Source organism: Lontra canadensis, unplaced genomic scaffold (genome assembly GCF_010015895.1).
Source record: "Lontra canadensis isolate GAN:19392208 unplaced genomic scaffold, GSC_riverotter_1.0 scaffold10, whole genome shotgun sequence".
NCBI lineage: Eukaryota > Metazoa > Chordata > Mammalia > Carnivora > Mustelidae > Lontra > Lontra canadensis.
The window spans coordinates 2,313,000-2,335,764 of NW_022631004.1; the positions used below are offsets into that span (position 1 = coordinate 2,313,000).

The following is a 22,765-nucleotide window of genomic DNA, read 5'->3' on the forward strand; positions in this document are numbered from 1 at the left end:
GAGAAGAGGAAGCAGGCTCCCTGCTGAGCAGAGAACCCGATGCAGGACTCGATCCCAGGACCATGGGATCATACCTGAGCTGAAGGCAGAGGTTTAACCCACTGAGCCACCCAGGCGCCCCTGATCTAATTATTTTATTTAACATTTATAAAGTTTTTTGGAATACAGATGACTAGGTAAAATATAATTAAAGTGTGCCTATACCTACTTCATCATTTCTATGGATAACTGGGAAGTAGCTGTGCAAATAAAGGAGACAAAGAAAAGTCTTACAGTTCATGACAGTAATAAGATTATTAAAGCTCAAGGTTGTACTAAGTGTTCTGGGGAACAACAAATATTTTCTTACCTATTATTTTCATGCCGTCTCTACTATCGTCAAAAAAAATATTTAGATGACTTTAAATATCTGGTTAAAAACTTTGCAAAATTTATTGAGTCCTACTGTTGACCATAGATAACTATTTCATACAATCATTGGAGGTTTTCAATTAGTCTATTACAACTGACAAATACAGTTTGCTAATTCTTCTTCATTTCTGCATGGTTATTACATTCTTTTTATTCTTCCTAACTGCTAACCTTTCCATACTTACCATGTTAAGGCTATTCTTAATTTCAAATTTCTTCCAATAAACCTATGTTTTAGCTATCTAACAAATATTACCAAACACCCGCTGAATACTACAAGAGACTAAAAAAAATTTAATATAGAATTTTTCCTCTCAGGAGAGTAAACCATTTAATTCTGATCTTTCTTAGTAGGAGTCAGCTGCAAATTCTGATAACAACATCTTGTTTGGGGAGAAATATATAAGCCAGATCTTATGCTTCTCACTGTGAAAAAATCCACAGTGAAAGGCTGACGGCTTTTGAAGTTAACACAATGAGAGTAGGGGGGAAAAAAAGGATCCAGTGACCATGTATTAAATGGATTCAAGTGTGGAGATGCCAGAGACAGACAGATCAACTAGGTTACTGGGAAGAATTGTCAGTTTGGAGTTCTTATGGCACATATCATTTATCTCTTACTAATTTATGTATCTTTACCCAGGTTTATTTCCCCTTATCTTCTTCTTCCTGTCTCTTCTTTTTTATTCTACTATGTGTTATAGAAATTGCAAAGAATAGCACATGGGTGTCATGGCAACATTTAGAAGAATTCAACATGGCTAGCAAACATAATCTTTAGTTTTACCCAGAAAGAAAATGTTTGCACTTCAGATTTCAAAAATGAGAGATCTCCCAGAGTGCCTCACCGTCTTTGCTGGTTCCTTTGACTATGCCCACAGTTTTATAAGAATTTATTCTTAAGCCTATCTTTGACTGATTTGATTTGAATTTGCTTAGGAATGTGCTGTATATTAGCTACTTTGAGATTTCACTGCTCACTGATAAAAGAAGTAATCTGTATAGGAATTCTGTGAGGATAAAATCGCATAATGAATCTAAGGCTTCTATCACAAACTTCCAGTTAATAAATGACAGCTATCATCATTACATCCTTTGATTAATTCTCCAGTTCATCAAAACAAAAAAACACAAAATCACATAAATTTACCTCGGCAATGTTCTTTCCATGCTTTCAAGCAGGCAGTCAATGCTACCATTTCAACTCGAAATTTCACTGAGTTACTTTTACATGATTTCAAAAAATCTTCCAGATTCTTTATTCCAGAGTTTAAGTTCTCTTTCATTTCCTCTTCAATAGAAAATGACAGAACACTCCATTTTTTTTCCTCTTTTTCTTCTTCCTTAGCAAATAATCTCTTTTTATTCTCTCTAGTAATTATTTCAGCCTTGGTCTCCTGCCCAAAAAAGGGGGAAAAGAAGCGTATCATGAAACAAGTTGGAAATACTCCAAGATTAAATTTCATATATGAGACAATATTTTTAAGCATATATTGGTTATTTTGACTATCATTCTGTTCTTGAATATGAACAATTTTAGGTTCAGTATTTATTTCTTAAAATTAAACCCTCTCTTGATTAAAAACTTATGACAATTAAATTTAATCACTATAAAGACTCTCTGCAGATAACTGTGTAGATTTCTGAGTTGTATAGATTAGATTATAAATCAAAGAGTAAATTAATAAAATTGGAAATATCAGGCCACTGTTTTCTCATGTCTCCTGCATTGCTTCCTGCTGCTCTCTCTGGATTGGATTTTCCTCTTCCATTTTTCCATTGTCATCTCCCTGTCTCCTACTTGTCCTTCAAGATATTTCCTCTATGAAGCCTTTCCTAACTCCCAAGCTTAACTCATATATTTCTTCTCTGCCAGGGCATCTCTCTATCAAAGTACTCATTACATATACTGTAGTTGTGATTTTACTTGTCATACCTCCTATCTAGATTAACTTTCTTGAAACAGGAATATGTCATTGTTTTCTGTATTTTTCAAGCACAAAACATTTAGCTTATAATATTTGATAAGTGAATGAGGAAAAGCGAAAGCAGATGAAGGAAAGGAGTGGATAGAAAGAAACAACATAAATACAACTGATTTGCTTTATCTGGATAAGCTTTTCCAGTTGACTTAAACTCAATATGGATCCTCTTTACTAGACTTTTACCAATCTGATTTATTAATCTACATAAACAAATTAAAGAATTGTATTCACAAGAGAATTCTATAAATCTTTCATTATTCTGATTAGTCATAAAATTAACATATAAATTTGCCTACAATGAAGTCAATATTATTTGTCATCATTTTCTCAATAATTCTAATCAACATTATTTGAGGATTCCTAATGTTTTAATCTGCCAAACATTTGGTTCTAGATTAACTCAGCATGATTCTTTCTCAGTACAAAAAGGGTGACCCTTGGCCCTTTGCCATGCACAATGCTTATCATATCCTGAAAATGCAGACTTATTAAATGGTTGCTAGAAGAGCACTTTATATAGTGTGAGAGTGTTTATCTTCAATAGATAATTTACTTAATTTCTAATAATGTAAAAGAAAAAATGTTTTATTTTCAGTCTTCATAACTTATACCATATAATGAGAATTTTTGCTGCAAACTTTCTATTTTATAACATCCCTCTTGAAAAAAAAAAAAGAAACTTCTTCGTAGCCCTAAATGAAAAAGGAAAAGTAATTGGATGATTTCACCAACAATAAAATTGGCTATGAAAATAAAAAGGGGGTTGTCACCACAAGGAGAAAAACAATGACCACATACATGGGCTTGGGAAAGGCTGCTTTTTAAGTATTAAAGCAAAAGTCCCCATTTCTGCTTGGAATTTTTGAAAAATGTCAGCTTTACTGAGTTATTATGGAAAAATATAACTGTAAAATATTTAAAGTATACATCATGGTGATTTGATATATGAATATATGTAGTTGAACTTTCCCCATTGGGTTAAGTAATCCATCCATTACCTCACACATTTATCTTTTTTGGGAATGAGAACATTGAAAATCTCCTCTCTTAGTAAATTTTAATGATGCATTACAGTGTTATCAACTACAGTCACTATATTTTACATTAGCTTCTCAGACACTATTCACTGTATAGCTGAAAATTTGCACCTTTTTACCAACCTCTACCTATTGCCCCCACCCACCCAGTCTGTGGCAACCATCTTTTTTTTTATTCCACATATAAATTATAAAATGCAGTATTTATCTTTGTTTAGTGTACTTCACTGAGCATTGCCAGGTTATCCATGTTGTCAGAAATGGCAGGAATTCCTTCCTATAGCTAAATAATATTCCATTCTGTGCATATATACCCCGTCATCTTTATTCATCCATCCACTGATAAATGTTTACACTGTTTCCATATCTTGGCTATTATAAATAATGCTGCCATGAACATGGGAGTGCAGATATATTTTCCATAGCCTATTTTCATTTCCTTGGATAAATGGCCAGAAGTGGATTGCTAGCTCCTATGGTAGTTCTGTTTTTAATTTTTTGAGTAATCTCCATATTGTTTCATAGTAGCTGCACCATTTACATTTCCATGTACGGTGCATAAGGGTTCCCTTTTCTCCAAATCCTTGCCAGCACTTGTTACCTTCTGTTTTTTTCATGACAGCCATTCTGACACCTCTGAGATAATATTTCATTGTGGTTTTGACTTGTATTTCCCTGATGACTGATAATGTTGAGTACCTTTGCATATACCTGTTGGCCATTCATATATCTTCTTGAAAAAAAATTCTATTCAGTACTCAGTCCACTTTTAAAACCAGATTGTTTGGTTTGGGGGGCGTTGTTATTAAGTAACATGACTGCTTTATATATTTTAGATGTTAGCCCCTAATCAGGTATACGATTCGCAAATATCTTCTCCCATAGAGTAGACTGCTTTTTCATTTCATTGATGGCTTCCTCTGCTGTACAGAGGAAGTTTTTAGTTTGATGTAGTCTCATTTATTTTTGCTTTTGTTACCTTTGCTTTTGATGTCAAATAAAAAAAAAATCATTGCTGAGACCAATGTCAAGGTACTTACCCCTGTTTTCTTCTGAGAGTTCTATGGTTTCAGGTCTTTTATTCAAGTCTTTAATTTATTTTGAGTTGATTTTTATGTATGCTAGTTTCATTCTTTTGCAGGTGGCTGACCAATTTTCCCAACACCATTTATAAACTGTCTTTTCCCTTCATTGCATATTCTTGCCTTCTTTTTCTTGAATTAAGCATATATGTGTGTTTGTTTCTGGGCTCTTTATTCTGTTCTACTGATTTGTAGGTCTGTTTTTGTGCCAGTACCGTACTCTTTTGATTATTACAGCTTTGTAGTATATTTTGAAATCTGAGATTGTGATACTTCCAGTTTTGTTCATCTTTTTCAAGATTGCTTTGACTATTCAGGGTCTTTTGTGGTTCCATACACATTTTAGAATTATTTCTTCTAATTCTGTGAAAAATGTTATTGGTAGTTTTATAGGGATTGAATTAAATTTGTAGATTGCTTTGGGTACCATGGACATTTTGAGAATAATAATTCTTCCAAACCATGAGCACAGAATATCTTTCCTTTTTGTGTGTGTCATCTTCAGTTTCTTTCATTGATGTTTTATAGTTTTCACTAAGTAAAATACAGGTCTTTCACCTCCTTGATAAAATTTATTTTAGGTATTTTGATACAATTGTAAATAGAATTGTTATCTTAATTTCTCTTTCTGCTAGTGCTTGTGAATAGAAGCACAACAGATTTCTGTACATTAATTTTATATTCTGCAACTTTACTGAATTCATTTATTAGTTCTAACTTTTTTTTTGGTAAAGTTTTAAGAATTTTTTTTATATATAATATCATGTCATCAACGAATAGTGCAAGTTTTACTACTTCCTTACCAATTTGGAGAACTTGTATTTATTTTTCTTGCCTAATTGCTCTGACTAGGATTTCCAGATCATTCCGAATAAAAGTGGTGAGAGTGGGCATCATTGTCTTGTTCCTGATCTTAGAGAAAATGTTTTCAGGTTTTCACCTTTATCATTATATAATAACTTTCCTTGTCTCTTATGACAGTCTTCGCCTTATCTATTTTCTCTAATGTAAATATAGCTAACCCTGCATTTTTTGGTTTCTATTTGCATGAAATATCTTCTTCCATCCCTTTACTTTCAGATTGTGTGTCCTTAAAGCTGAATAAAGCTGAAGTGAGTCTCTTTTAAACATTATATAGTAGGGTATTATTATTATTATTAATATCTTCTTCCATCCCTTTACTTTCAGATTGTGTGTCCTTAAAGCTGAATAAAGCTGAAGTGAGTCTCTTTTAAACATTATATAGTAGGGTATTATTATTATTATTATTATTAATTCAGCCCCTCTATGTCTTTTGATTGGAGAATTTAATTTTTTAATATATTTTTTTAAGATTTTATTTATTTATTTGACAGACAGAGATTACAAGTAGGCAGAGAGGCAGGCAGAGAGAGAGGAGGAAGCAGGCTCCCTGCTGAGCAGAGAGCCCGATGTGGGGCTCGATCCCAGGACTCTGAGATCATGACCTGAGCCTAAGGCAGAGGCTTTAACCCACTGAGCCACCCAGGTGCCCCTTGATTGGAGAATTTAGTCCATTAACATTTAAATTAATTATTAATATGTATTGGCTTACTATGACCGTTAATTTTTTCTGACTGATTTACAATTCCTTTGTTTTTCTCTTTTTTCTCTTGCTTTGTGACTTGATAGCTTTCTGTAGTGGTATGGTCAGATTCATTTTGTTACTTTAAAAGTATGCAAATCAGTCTCTTTCTGGGAAAGACTGGGAATAAGCATTTCAGTCTGCTGCCTCTATGCCCTGGGTGGGGATAATCAAGCTACAGTCTTGTGGGTCCTGTGGATGCAAGCTTTGTTGGCATTCAAAGCTAGATGTTTTGAGAGGCCCTTTCCTCAAGTGGAACTCAAAAGTTGGGGTGCCAGACCAAAAATTTAGTCCCAATCTTTTCCTCCTGTGGGCAAAATTAGGACTTTTGAGTTTTCTCCCAATTGCATGTCTCTGTATCAGGGATGGGGTTTATAGTGAGAGTATGTCTCAGCCTCTTCTACCTGTTTCACTGTGGGATTTTTCTCATTTGCTTCTCATTTTCTCGCTAGTTCTCTAGTTTCTGGATTGCCTTAAGAGAAAATTTTCCTATATTTATCTGTAAATTCTGTATGTCCATGGGAAGAGATGATTTCAGGAAACTCCTATATTGCCATCTTAGACCAGAACTCAAAAGAACTATATTATTAATTTTATTTCAGCATTTCTGAATCCAAGCCTTTAGTAACCTATTGTCTTTCTTTTTCAAATACATATACATTTTATTATGTATAGAGGACCATATATAACCTTGTATATGGAGGTTAGACTTTCTTACCAAATAAATAAAATAATCTAAGTGATCATATATAGAAAGAAAAAGCATAGAATGAAAAGATACTACCAGAGGAATTTAACAAATAGCAACTTAAGAAAAGTCAAAAGACAGTTCTAAAATTTGATAGAATTAATAGAACTTACATGTGCCTTTTTCTTCTTGGGTTCACTGAAATTATTCTTTGGCTTGACAGCTTGAGTTACAACCAATTTTGGAGAGACTGATTCTAATGAATTCCCATAAAATCGTTGAAAAACATGATACTTCTGCACAGACCTAAGATAACGAGGATCTCTAGATTTTTCTGAAAAATAAAAGACTTAAAATGTGAAACTACTTGATTTTTTTCAAAAGCATTCTCACTAAACCTTCATAGCATCCCACCCACACATGTACTTTTTAGTTTGGAATAATAGTTTAGTCTGATTTACTTTTGTTAAAGAGGCAATCAAGTCAGGCAAATACTTATCTATAGAATAACTCTTTTCCTTATTTAAGAGTAAAAATAAATAAATAAATAAATAAATAAATAAAATAAAAGATGGAAGTGACAAGACACTCTTTCACTATCTACTTCCTAAAGCAAATATCATGCCACAAAGAATTATAGATTCTGCATATTATCTCTTTATTTGCTCTATGAGTGAGTTTAAGAAGAAGATAGAGGCAAAATCAAGAAGATATCCATCTTGGATATCCTGGCTTCTGGCACTGCTTGACAGAAAAATCCTTACTCTCAATCATAGCCACAGAGCCAAGAGTTTGGCAGCTGAAAAACACTTACACTATGGAAAAATCCAAAGACACAGGAAATTCCAACAATCAAGGTATGATTTACTTCCATACCCAAAGAAAACTACAATTAAGGGGATAATTAAGCTGGTTGATTTTTCTATGTCTGTATCTACATATATCTAATTAAATTGTTTTGAAGGATATTAATGGTTAATCTAAAAGGTCCCCTCACATCTTGCAGGGTCTTAGTAGCTATTTATGTAAACAGGGTGATAAGTATAAGCAAGCCTACTATGCACCCTCCTAGATTCTTCTGAAAGTTAAGTTTTGTCATTTTGAAGAAGGGTGGAGGTAAGATAGGGATAGACAAAGATGAGATGAAGACAAGGGATAAACCAAGGGGACAAGATACCTAATTCAATCTCTATTGATCTACTTTTAGTGGCTTCATAAGCCTCCTTTTGCAGTTCCAAACATCCCAAGCTTGAAAGCACATAAAATACTGGCACTTGTTTTGGGTGGTATGAAAGTAGCTGAAATTGCTCGAAAGACTAGGGCCTTAGTATTATGAATGTCAAGGAATACACAGATATTTTAAACTGCAAACCATATTTATTTAAAACAGCTCCAAGTTTTTGTGGGGACAAATGCAGTATTGGTGCACTTCCTCGGACATCTGCATTCCTGAGTTCCTATGACTATCAGTAAACAGAGTGGGACTTTTTCATTACCATCTTTACTGACATACATCTAAATATCCTGTAGACTATTATTATTCAAGAAATATAACTTGTGGCTCATGATATGATAATTTTTTACAAAATAAAAAGAGAATGAAATTGATTTTAATTTATTTCACCAGAGACACATAACTCACCATCAAATTGACACTTTGTCCTATCATAATCATCACTAAGGGGTCTGTGAGAATGCCAATGCACAAGTTCATCAAATTCCTTTTGTTTAACTAGTGAAGTCACAATAGGATCATTGCTATGAGACAAAAGAAATATGTGCACATTTTAAATTTCATGCCTCTAAATAGAACACAGCACAGGTTTCATTTTTTAATATTTTAAAAAATCATAGCCACCCTTCTTCTTTCTATAATACGATGTAGGTGTTAGAATCCCAAAAGCAGTTTATTAGGTGCTTAAGAACCCAGAATCTACCCCACATCTCTAGCAATCCCAACAACATCAACAAATATTCATTAATTAATCCACTAATTAAAAACATCCAACTGGAATAATTTTACTCTAAAATTAAAACCATGTTGATTTTAACCTAGTTAAGACCAAAGACATTGATAAATTTGCTATTAAACTCATTATGTGTTACAAACACATACTGCATTTAATATATTCCATTTAATTTGTTTCATTTCAGAAAGTCTTTAATGAGTAAGTCATCCATTCCACCCATTTACTGAGACATTTTTTGTCTTATACCTCTTTAAGAAAGGCAAATCTTTCAAAAGATCACCAACAAACTTATCAACCAGTTCACATGACATTGAAATAAATCCCAAATTAGGAATCTTTTCATTGGAAGTATCTGTAAACAATTAAAAAAAAAAATTAAGACAGTGTCAAAAGTGAGACTTTCACACAGGAACATTACACATCATTTTCTAAAGCCTTAAAATAAAAAACATTTTTCATTGATTTATTTTTATTTATTTACATTTATCAATTCCAGACCTTCCCATAAAGCTATTGCCCACATTAAAACATTTTAGAACGTAGCAGAGTATGAAGAAATAGGCAGTATTTAGGCATGTAGGTATGTAGGTAGGTAGAAAAATAACTGTTTACTGTTTTTAAATATCTATTTCCTTCATTATCCCTTATTACAAGGAAGTTGAACATGGAACTTGCACTCAGATCTCCCACATAAATATTTTTATGGAAATAAATATTTAAAAAATAAGGGAAAATATATAGATAATAATGAAATAACTTGTTATCATTACAGTATTTTCTTACATTCTCTTTGATATTATATATATGTATACATATATATTTATCTGCACATATACACATACCTGTGATAGATACCATACATATCACACATATATCCTATATATAATAGTTGGTTAATGAATGCCTTTTTATTTATACCTGGTTCACAATTATAGGTAAGCTGCCATTGCTCTGCCCATCCCTTTCATGTTCAGTTTCTGTCTGCCTGACACATTTTTACTGCAGGTCTCTGCAACTCTCTGCCTGAGTACTTTTCTTCTTACAGCCATGTGAAGGCCAGAAGTGCTAAGGATCCCATGCCGCATAGATAGCCCTCAGCCAAAAATGTAACAGGAGTTGCAAATAAATGCCCCAGCTATCTTGCTCTTCAGGTAAGATATCACTGAGGTGGTTTGAATGACATTCTAAGATTCCCAGTAAAATCTGCCTGTACTTGTCCACAGTGGAAGCCTACTCATTAACATGTCCTACACTGGTTTTGTTCTCTTCCTGATCTTACCTAACCACTCCCTTATTTGATCATTCTCTGATCAATAAACCCCTTATTTGATCTTCCTCAAGAGTCTTTGTCTGGTAGAACTCATCTGGACAAAAGAGTGTGTATATATATACGTATATATATACATATATATATATATATGTGTATGTGTGTGTGTGTATATATATATATACACACACATAAAGAGTATATATATTCTTTCCCCATATTCTGAAAAATATATTTATATTGATACATCCCAAATTCACATTAGATTTCCTTCTCACATTCCTTAGGGGAACATTTTATTCTTCCTGAAATTCATCAAATGGAAACATCTCCTATGATGTTATGATGATGGCTAAATCATATTTCTCTTTTTTTAAGATTTTATTCTTATTAACTTATTTGTCAGAGAGGGAGATCACAAGGAAGAGGAATGGCTGGCAACGGGAGAAGCAGCATCCCTGCTGAGAAAGAGCCTTATGTGGGACTAGATCCCAGGATTCTGGGATCATGACCTGAGCTGAAGGCAGACGCTTAACTGACTGAGCCACCCAGGCATTCCCAGGGTTTAAGATGTTTTTCATCTACAAAGAATGTACTAGATTCTTCTGATCACTTTAAGCTAATTTTCCAGCTTAGAGTTGTCTTGACATTACTAACAGCATAACTGAAACCCCAAATTCTTGGGAAGATGGACCTATAATTAGAAATCAACCTAGTAATTCATTTTGTATTAGCCAGAGATCAGTCTCTCTTTATTCTTGTCTCCTGGAATTGCATTTCTATTGTTTTGAGCTTAGCTATGATAATACTAAAAGATGTTTGGTGTGTCTTACCAGCATTTCAATTGTTTCCCAAAAGAGATTTTCCCCCTAACCTATACTGCCATATTGATAGAAATGAAAGTCACATATATCTGGCTTTTTTTTTTAATTGGCAACAACATTAGCTATAAGCAAAACATATAACTCTTCAAAACAATAGTCATAGCATGTCATTCCAATGAAACAGCAAAAGGTTATTTTTATTTATTATTATTAATTTATTATTATTATTTAAATGCATAGTGCCAGAAAAAAAATTAGATATACAACACTTAGTAGTGTTTTCAAAAAAAACTTCAGAGATCTGAACTGTTACTTCAAATTAATTTGGAGATTTATTACCTTTGATTGGTGATGGATTCTTTTCAAGAAAATAAAGCTTTGTTGTTCTCAGAGGAAATGGCTTTCCAACAGCAAACTTTCCAACCAACTTTGACACAGTATTCCAAAGATATTCATAATCTTTCATAATGATATCTCCCAAATTCAAATGTAAGCCTGTATGATAGTTAAAAGTACTAAATATTAAAAGTCATTACTATATATACAGAAGCATACACTTTGACAAAATTCATAGCGTTCTGAATTATTTGTTAAACTGTAAAATTTTCAGTAAGTTCCACACTGCACCTAAATAAATAATTTACAGCTATCATAACAACAGATTTTGGATATCTACTTTATAAGGTAAAAAATGTTATGCCACATATAACTTTACAACCAATAAAACTGAATATAACTTATTTTTCAGAGATAAGAACATTTATAGAGAGCTGCTACATTTATATGTTGCTAACTCATTTCAATGTTTGCCATGTGTAGGAACCAAATTCTAGAGGCCAAAGAAGCTTCAAAAATGCTCAATGAGTTATAGCTCTCTTAAAACATGTTTTCTCTTTCTTTGACTATTAAAAAATAGCAGAAAATTTATTCTAACAAAATAATTCAAAGAAAGAAAAACAAATTACATATAACATATAAATCAGCTTCATCTTTGGAAAAAAATTAAAATTCCCTAAATATCTCATAGTAGTCGGATGATTACCTTAATTCAAATAAATATTTTGAAATATAATTCATATATTTAAGTGAAAAAAATTCAACTGTTAAAATTATCTAGAAATGTCAAATACCCAAACATGTATTTTTTCAAGAATACTTGAGTATATTAATTTAAAAATGTTTTAAAATATAACTTACTCTGATTGCAACTAAATAAAACATATACATATACAAACAAAGATTAAAAGGAAAATAATTGCTATGTTTTATGTTGGACATATAAGAAAATGATTTTGAAGTTTTAAATTCTTTATAATGTTTATCTCTGGATGAAAGTACAATTATTAAAATATACTGAGGTGGTACCTTCAATATTTTCATTTTCATAGTAAAAAGCAATATTCTTCAACAAAAGCTCATCACTTAAGTCTGAAAGGTGAATTAAATTCAGATTCCAGAATTCACAAATGTTTATATTACTTAGGATGAAATATTCACACCACTTTTTCTGCAAATCAGAAATAAAACCAAGTTATTGATGATTGTTATATTAGCAATAAACTATAATATAACTTCAAATGCATCAATAATCCAATGAAATCCAATAATCCATGCTAATAACCTGACATGATTTTATTGAAATAAAAGGATATTACAAAGTCTTTCTAAATTATGGAATGTTCTAAGATGGTTCTGCAGGACATACTTTGTGGTTTTAGCTACAATAAAATGCTCTAGTCCAATTCTTATTGAGTTCTTTCAGGCTGGATAATGCTGAATGCTTTTATCTTAAAAGGTTAGATCATAAAATAAAACCAAACTGACCAAAAAATTAATTCAGCAATAGTTCTTTATTCTGAATCATAGAAATCTGTGTTTGACTCAATACAATTCTTTCCTCACACAAATTCATAGATTTGTCCCAATGCTACAGAGATACTTCTGTTTTCAAATGTGCCTCTGTTCTTTACTGTTCTTTAATGTTTTCCAATTCTACTTTCAGGTCAAAAGATGATTTAAGAAATAGCATTTGATTGTTTAGTGGTCTAGAAGATGATGAATCCTTCTTCAAACTCAAAGATTCCCTTCCATCTACACCTGCTGAGTTTATGATAGTGAGGCCATGTTCACGCCAACACAGAGAGAATGTCTTCACTGGCCACACTTAGTTCAGAGTTGGGTAGACATGAGTAAACAACCTTAGCAAGTGAGAGCCTAGTCATTTTTTCAGTCAATAATAGTGTTTGGGGAATTAAATTCACTGGGGGAAAACCAAGTCTTCTCTGCCCCACCCTCCCTCAATAATAAAATCAAATGCTTTCCATATGTGAACAATTTACTTATCTCTATTGATGTTGAAAGAGAACTCAGAATTGTCCAACAAAAATATAACATGGGCACGCTGCATATTTTATCCTAAATTTCCAGAAGTCACATTAAAAAAAAATTTATCTTAATTAACTCAACACATCCAAAGAATTATTTTCTTTTTAAGATTTTATTTATTTAGTTGAAAAAGAGAATGAGAGTGAGTGAGCATGAAAGGAGAAAGGTCAGAGGGAGAAGCAGACTGCCTGCTGAGCAGGGAGCCTGATGCGGAACTCGATCCCAGGACACCAGGATCATGACCTGAGCCAAAGGCAGCCAGCCGCTCAACCAACTGAGCCACCCAGGCACCCTCAAAGTATTATTTCAATGTGTAATCAATATAAAAATTATAATAGAATATTTTACATGTTTTTCATACTAAGTTTTTTTGAAATCTGGTGTTTCCTTTAAGTTTAGAGCACATCTCATTTCAGACTACCCACATTCCACATGTTTAATATCCACTTGTGGCTATGGGCTACTGTTTTGGACAACCTAGCTCTAAACAGATATCAGGGAGATTGACCAAGTTTCAAAAGAAGTCATAAATATCAACGTAGGAACCTCCTACCTACAGTGTAGTTTTAACTACAATAAAATGCTAAAGAGATCTCCACAAAACCATAGAGCAAAGATTCTTCAGCCTCAACAGGAGCCTCACCTGAAAAGATTGTCAAATAAAACACAGATTGCTAGGCATCATCCCAACATTGATTTAGTAGCTCTAGGATGGAGCCAAAGAATTTGCATTTTTAACAAGTTCCCAGGTGATGCTGATGCTGTTATTCAAGGGAACCATACTTGGAGAACCACAGACATGTAAAGTTCTCCCCACCCAATCTTATCCCATAATACCACTGAGTAAACAAATGGTAATATGTGAATACAGTACAGCACACATTCCTCATTTTATTCACTTCACGTAAGAAGGGCCTCCATATGGTTTCCAAGGGTCAAGATTTGAGTAAACATGAAACTCTCCCTTCAGAGTTTGCTTAGTTGCTTTTTCCACAGACCTCAGAATATGCCTTTTATTGTGAAATTTCAGAAGCTACCTGAATTACATTTCCAGCTACTGGGTGTTACCAAAATGAAGTACGGATGATAGAAAAGACCAGAGGAGTGCTTGACTCTGGAGTAATCAGCTGTTTCCCTTTATCAAGGGAGCAAAGGATGGTGGGAAGGGCACAGATTTGGAAACTGGACAGAGAGGAACTTATCTCCCACCTTGATCATTTATTAGTTGTGCTAAGGGGCCACTTAGACTTTCTGAGCCCAAGTTTCTCACCTGTAAAATGAGGACATAAGAAGTGTATTGTTATATCTTAATGAGGTAATATAGGTAAAGTACACACATAAAGCTGGTGCAAAACACCTAGCAGCTATTCCTATCATGTCTTCAATCCATGCCATCCTAATTGAAGAGTGATTTTTTTTTCATCAGCTAAAACCACAAAGTATGTCCTGCAGAACCATCTTAGAACATTCCATAATTTAGAAAGACTTTGTAATATCCTTTTACCTAATTACCACTGTCCATAAAAATTGTTTATAAAACTGTCTGTAAGTGAAAACTATACACACAGAGCATTTATCTAAATCTGTAAATCAATACCACAATTATTACATTCATACCCTACAGTAACTGAGTATATGTAATTCAACCTATAAAAAGTTGACAAAAAATCAATTATCTGAGAAATAACTTTAGCACAAAATTTGTAACACAATAATATTGATATGATAATGTATTATTTCAACATCTGATATGTCATGTCAATAGGTTTAACATATTAACCTGACATGATTTTATTGAAATGTCTAAAGTAAATCAGGGGTGCCTGGGTTGCTTAGTTGGCTAAGCATCTGCCTTAGGCTCAGGTCATGATCCCAGGGTCTTGGGATGGAGCTATCTCTCTGGCTACCCTGCTAAATGGGGAGTCTATGTCTCCCTCTCCCTTCTCCCTCTCGTCACTCATGCATGCACTCTCTTTCTTTCTCTCTCAAATAAATAAGTAAAATATTTAAAATTAAATAAATAAACTAAAAGAAGCTGGAAATACAGTCTTCCTATTCCTTTAATTAACCATAGTCAGTCTCTTCCTAACAGACTATCAAAATGCCTAGAGGAAAGTTCCTCAATGGGAATTGGGATATAGGAAAATATTTTTGCCGCTGAGCATCAGCAGAACCACATGGTATTGTGTATACCACATCATAAAACCCTCAGCACTTCTGTTAGAGCAGTTCTAAATGCTCACAAATATAAACCTAGATACACAATGTATTTTTCTGTTTCTGAACTTTGTTGATCCTACATATGCATTATGCTATTTCAGTAAATATAATGTAAGCACTAAAAGTAAAATCAGTCCGATTTAATTACTTCCTAATCACAGTCAGATCAATTCTTTTCATGAGTCCCCCATGCCAGGCTTTGACAGGAGTGTTTATATATTTGTGGTAAAACAACAACAACAACAACAAAATGTGTATAAAAAAAGTATACATTTTGGTAAAAAACAGTACCCATTACTCAGTATGGTTGTCTCCAGTTATACCTCACTCTTCAGTATTCTACATGGGCAATAGACCCAGGTCCCTTGAATAGAGATTAAATGGTCAGTGGCTGTGGAGTGGCTTCCATTTGGTCCCATGGAGCTCATAGTCTACTGAAATACAGTCCTCAGACTTAAAGATGTCTTTTCCCACTTATCCCCTCATCTGGTTTCTGAAAATTCTGTAAAGACTAGCAGATTTCCTTTCCCTTTCAATCAACTAGCATGACTCATTCAGAATCTACAAGAACTTTCAGACCCTCCCTCAGAAAGTTCAGGCACCATTTCCCATACTTTCATGGATAGACACCACACTGCATTTTCTAGTCCAGTTCCCTGGCACATATAGCCACAGGTATCCTAGGTGAGACCAGGTATCTCCCAGTCTGTGTCCTAAAAATTAATCACAGGTTCTCTCTATGCACATAACCCTGAAACTTTATGGGGATTCTATCATGCCCTTCCCACCCCACTCATGGTGACTTCATTTATTCTCCACCTCTCTGCCCTCCTCAATTCATGGACACTTTATGAGGAAGGTTCAGTACGGGCAGAAGAAGGTAATTGTATTTTTCAATAATATTTGTTACATACAGACCAATATTATTCTTTCAAAGGGCAGGAAATTTGACTATTTTCCTCCAATCCCTAAAGTAAGAGCACATGCCTGTCCAACTGGAAGGTGGGGTTGTGAGGAGAGAGGTCATGCAAAAAAGATCTTATCACAGGAGTATTTTTACCTGATAGAATTTAGGGAGTTAATGAATTTAGATCAGAAAATTATATTTTAATTTTTGTTAACTTGTAGCAAAAATGTTTATTTTCAGTAATAAACCCGGATGACATGCCATACTCCTATGCCTTAGCTGGGATTTAGCACCAGTAGAAATAACATATCTTCACATTACATTGCAAGTGCTACAAACATCTAGAGATACTGTTTATATTTACCATACATTGAAAGCATGGTAGTTATAGGACTGTCTAATGTAGTAACAAGTAAACACATATATTACTACATCACAAATGTGTGTTTTTAATATATTTTTTTAAGATTTTATTTATTTATCAGATAGAGATCACATGTAGGCAGAGAGGCAGGCAGAGAGAGAGGGGGGAAGCAGGCTCCCTGCTGAGCAGAAAGCCCCAGGACGCTGGGATCATGACCTGAGCTGAAGGCAGAGACTTTAACCCACTGAGCCACCCAAGTGCCCCTGTTTTTAATATTTTAATAGCTATTTCAATGTAACTGATACCCTTGTAATCCTAAATATCTTATTTTATGCATTTATATTATCCTGAGGAAGGGCGAATTCCCTTCATAGAATTCATCAGACAGACATAGGAGACCCTAGAGGAAAAAAAAGGCAAGACACCCTAAATGATTCTTCATGGGTTGTTCTGATACCCTTGTTTGCTGAGAATGAGAAAGTGAGAAGATAGGGACTTGGATGAAATTCTGATTCTTCCCCAATAACATTACTTCCCTTGCAATCGTAACAGCGAAAAGCTGCTCACCCTTTCACATACAGTTTTACCTCAGGGTTATGAAATAGAAGTGGTATCCTCATCACTCACCAACTCATCATCTCAAACTATTTTTTTACACTATTCTATAAAATTCTGCCTTTCTTCTCTCTGTACTATTCAGAAGTCCTCCCTAACATGCCCATTTAACAAATTCCTTGCTCACTTCCCCTCACTTAATGTTTTTTTTTTTCACGCCAGCTCACAGTCCCCCTCTGCCTCTGTCTTAACAACACCATGTATAACTTTAACCTCCAAGGAGACAATTATTGCAATATTTCTTATATCCAGTGACCCCCCCCCACCATTCTATCCATCTCACATTCTCATGGACACACCAATGACCTTGTCGTCACCAAAACTTACCCTCCCTCTCCGTCCTGGTTTGCACTCCCTGAGACTCAACTTCAACTAACAGAGTGATCACAAGAAACACCAGCCAGGGAATGCAGAAGTAAGACAGGAAAGAAAAGAAACCAATAAAGGATACATTATCCAATCCATGACCACTGGGAACAACTGGAACTTAATTTCACTAGGGAATTCTAGGAGACAGTGTAGAATACATTTCTCAACTTATATACAAGGAAGCTGGGGTCTTCATCCACCAATTCCTCATCTGTCATTGGTGGAGGGCGTGAGAATTAATACTTCAGCATTTCAGATCAAGCAAATAAATCCTCCAGGTGTGGAGTTGCAGGCATTTATAGGAAGATGGAAAAGTAAGCGAGTGGTAGACTCAGACAAGAAAATATTAAGTGTATGCCACACTCCCTGATGAATAATTCCTTACTCCCACCTGTTGACCCATCCATCTAACTTTGTGTAATGATCATTCACACTTCTTTATTAATCATATCAGGACCTCAGTTCTGGATAGGACCTTATCCAATAGAGTCCATTTGGTTTACCTCATGCAACCTTGTTTTCTCGTCTATCATTTTTACCATCTTCTTGTGAAGATACTAAAATCTCTTTTCCTTTTTTCTTTTCCATAAAATTATGTAAATCTACTAATAGCTTTTTTGTGCCTAAATTATCATGTCCCTTTTTTCCATACCATCCAATTGCTTTCTTGTGCTTATAGGCATGTTGTTGAGACTACTAGAAAAAGAAAATCATACAAGAAAACATACTGATGCCACTATAATTGTTTTGTCAAAAACTTCAAATAAAGCTTCCAAAGTGCTAGGTAGGACAGAGTGATATATAGTTTACCCCCCTATATATACCCCCTATATATATATAGTATAGGGGGTATATAGATATACCTATATCAATATAGATCTATATCTAGATATATATATAGATAGATAGATATACTATAGATATATCTAGTATGGGGGTATATAGATATATCTAGATATATCTCGATATAGATAGATATATCGATATATCTATATATATCGATATATCTATCTATATCGATATATCTATATATATCGATATATCTATATATCTATATATCTCGATATAGATATATCTATATACCCCCTATACTAGATATATATATATATCTAGTATACCCCCCTCAATATAGTTTGACCCCTAAGATCCTTGGTAAATATTTCCAAAATATTTCACCATTCTTAAACTTCTGGGCTTGTTTCCTCACCACAGCATTCAGCATTTGACTTTGACTCCTACTTCATAAAGAACCTTAAACCAGACACAGAAACAAATTTATCTTACAATTTCCATCACAGCCAATGCCGCACCATTCTTTCTTTATTCTCTCCTATGAGAATGGCAATATCCCTCCCTCTGTATAAGAACACATGCTAGACCCCATCCCCTTTCACCTTACTTTCCCTGATTTTCATCCTATCCTCTCTTTTAATTTAAACATGCTCAGTCTTTGCCATTTTAAAAACATTCCTAATTGACCCACCTTCCTATCACATTTTATCCTGTCACTTTCTTTATTCTCAACTCCTTACATATAAACTTCTCTTCACCTTTATCTTCTCCCTTCCACTCACTACTGAATCCACTCTGCCATAGATTTTTGCTTCTAACATTTCCATTAATATTTCTCTTTTTAAAAAAATATTTTTAAATATTTCTCTTAATTACAATAAGCAGTGAGTCCTATGCCATTAAACCCAAAGTACTATTTTCAGTCCTCAACCTCCTATAGTTCTCCATGGCATTTGGTAGTATTAACCCACCTTTTGAAAAGCCCAGTTCCTTTGACCTTCACAATAGTCTATTCTCTAAGCTTTCAACACTATTTATCTAAGTAGCTCCTTCTCAGTGTCCCTTGCCAGCATCTCAATCTATTCCTAAACATTTTAAATTAGAGGATCTCAGGTCTCTGTCCTACGCCCTCTTGTCTTTCCAAAAATCATTTTATCCACTGCCTTGGCATAAATTAACATCCATTGCCTAGTGATTTCCAAATCTTGATCCCCAATTCATTCCACTCTGTTAAGCTTCAACCAGTATTTCAAATTGCCTACTAGATATCTCCATTTGAGTATTTCACTGGCACCTCAAACTCAGCATCTCCAAAACTGAACTTGTGATCTTCCTCCACAATTATACTTCATACAATGGCATCATCCCCACAAATGCTCCAGCCAGAGATTTGAATCACTTGACTTCTCCCTTTCTCTCATGCCCATAGTTAACTTGTTAAATAATTGTTGAAATTGCCTATTGGCATTCATTCTTACTTACCATTTCCTTAGTCCCTAATATAATTAACACTTACATGAACTGAGGTAACAGTCACCTAACTGGTTTCCCTAAATCCAGTTTTGCCTTACAATGCACTCTCTGCATTGCAAGCCAAAGAAAAAAAAAAATTTTAAATGAAAGTGTCATTCATTTGCATGAAATCATTCAGTTGGTTCTCATTGTGCTTATGATCAAGTTAAATCTCCATTCTCTTTACAGGATCTATACTGTCCTTCCTATATGATTTGTCTCTTACCCATCTCTTCAGCTTTATCACTTTCCCATATTCTTTCTATTCCAGTTACACAAGTTGTGTTCCAGTTCCTTGATCATGCCATTCTCAGGGTGATCCCACATGCTGTTTGATCTCCTGTAATCCAGTATCCATCCTCTCTCCAACTTGCAAATCCTTCAAGATTTGCATTACTTCATTTCTCTTCATCTCTTAAAAGAAGCCATCCTTTTCTAACTGAATCGAATCTTTTTATTATCAGACTTTAAAGTATCTTATAATTCCTCCTTAATAATAATTTTAAAAATTTAACACTTGTCTTCCTGCAAAATGTAGCTTTATGAAAGTAATGGGGTGAGATGGGTAAATATATTCTTATTTTTCTCACTGTATCCTCAGTGGCTCTCACAATGTACATACATTAGATAAATATTTGTGGACTAGCGTACGAATTCATTGGTTCTAAAATACTTTCCTTGAACATTTTGACTGCAAGTATCAAGATTTTTAAAAATTTTGTGTTTAAATTTATCCACTAATCCCACTTCTGATCATGAAGTCTAAGTCAATATCCCCAACTTAAAGGAAAAGTCTTACACTCAAAGAACCTGGAAAATAGCAGCATTTATAATATAACAATTAAAATCTCTTATTATCTTATAATAGAAGAAGGGGTGAGTAAACTGTGGTATACCCATTAAAAAATAGTAGCCATTAAAAAATGAGGTTAACCAAGAGTATGAAAGAAAATTTAAAAATATGTGAAAAGTATTTACATATATATGTTCATATATAATATAATATAATATATTCCAATGTAATATATGAATTGATTTGAATAGTGGGTCATGGGCTATTTCTTTTGTTTTTACTATTTTCCTAAAGTCTACAAATTTTCTCTAACATCTATAATGGACAAAAATAACCAATATATTTATACCTTCAATTTCTCTCAAGAGCAGAACAAAATGGTCACAAATCTCCTATAATTAATGACACATAAACCTGATCTTGACCACAATTAGAAGGAAAGTAGGTTTTTTGGTTTTGTTTTATTCTTAGATTGGATATATATCATGCTGTTTGTTATTACTACCAGAATTTTTGAAATCAGGAAGAAATTGACTTAGGCCCTTAAATCTTTAAGGTCTCCAAACAGTTGACAATATCCCCTTATAAATGTTTTTCTTTTTTTTTTAATAGACTCTTTGTCCAGCATGGAGCCCAACATGAGGCTTGAACTCACAACCCTGAGGTCATGACCTGAGCCAAGACCAAGTCAGATGCTTAACCAACTGAGCTACCCAGGTGCCCCTTATGAATCTATTTTTGAAGGTGACTGTGGTTTCTTTATACAAACAATGGAAACAAAAAAATAAATAAACTAATAAGGAGCATATTTACCATTTCTAAGAAAGTGTGAATGTTCTTAGTCCAATGAGAAGTGATGAATCTAGTGCAGGCTCTTTGAGAAAGAGGTAAGTGAAGTAGGAAAACCACACTGAGACAATGCAGTTTACACAAATCTTCCATCTCTTGTAGAGCTAAGCAATTACTTTCCACCTGAGTAAAATAAAGAAGGTAAAATAGAGATCAGCAGACTATGAAATTGCATGATACACAGGCAACACCACAAAGGTCAGCAGCCACATTTTGCTTTATTACATTCTTTATTCAATAAGGCTTTTGAGGTTTTTTTCTTCATACATAAATTTGACTGCATATAAAACACAGATGTCAGGTAAGGAGATGGGGAACTGCCAGCTCAATACTAGTTTACATAGAGAATTTTTTTAGTATTTTTAGTTAAGCTTAACTTTACATGAGCTGATCCAGCAGTTAATGAAGTTATCTGTTCCTGTGGGAACAGGACTTTGCAAGGATGGAGCCATGCTTTAAATGTCCTATTCTGTCCAAAGCATTGTATTTTAAAAGTTACACTGAATACTATTAGAGTGAAGAAACCAGGACACATCTAAAAGAAATTATCCAATTTAAAAAAGGGTAAAGAAATGGGCATATTTAACATGATGGGACAAGGACCTCCTAGCCATCTTCAAATGTTTGCAGTGTTGTCAGTGAAACAAAACTATGATTTATTTCGGAGTGCCTCCACAGGGCCAAATAGGGTCTAATGCCTAGAAGTTCCAGCAAGAAACACTTGGTTTGGTACCATTTTTGTGATAATAATTTAAAATGTCATATCTAATGACAGAAAAGATGTTTTACTAAGAATGTATTCAAGTAGAACTATAATTAACAAAAAAAAAAGAATATATTCAAGTAGATATTGGAAAACCAAATTTAAATGATGCTAGGTAAAAGGTAGTAAACCCTATTCATTTCTGAGAATGTACAAAAAGTTACAAAAGGCTTCATTTTACTTTAATAAAAATTCAGGCAAGAATCCCCCAGGAGTCAGATTGTATAACAAAATAGTATGTGTACATGTGTGTGTGTATGTGTGTGCGTATGAACACATATATATAGGGATGACTGTTTAGCTGGCCAGCAAACCCATACTGACCAACA

The 22,765-nt window shown here is 33.9% G+C and overlaps 1 protein-coding gene across 2 annotated transcripts in view; it reads right to left on the bottom strand.

The window, feature by feature from the left end:
• Positions 1 to 22,765, bottom strand: part of DDX60 (DExD/H-box helicase 60) — a 114,490-nt gene that overhangs the window by 67,623 nt on the left and 24,102 nt on the right. For both annotated transcript variants that reach the window (XM_032855454.1, XM_032855453.1), the window contains exons 8-14: positions 21,638 to 21,796; positions 12,233 to 12,374; positions 11,207 to 11,362; positions 9,023 to 9,128; positions 8,449 to 8,564; positions 6,980 to 7,140; positions 1,562 to 1,808 (exon numbers count right to left, since the gene is read on the bottom strand). In XM_032855454.1, the coding sequence (XP_032711345.1) occupies positions 1,562 to 1,808; positions 6,980 to 7,140; positions 8,449 to 8,564; positions 9,023 to 9,128; positions 11,207 to 11,362; positions 12,233 to 12,374; positions 21,638 to 21,796 (1,087 nt within the window). The remainder of the gene's footprint in view (positions 1 to 1,561; positions 1,809 to 6,979; positions 7,141 to 8,448; positions 8,565 to 9,022; positions 9,129 to 11,206; positions 11,363 to 12,232; positions 12,375 to 21,637; positions 21,797 to 22,765) is intronic.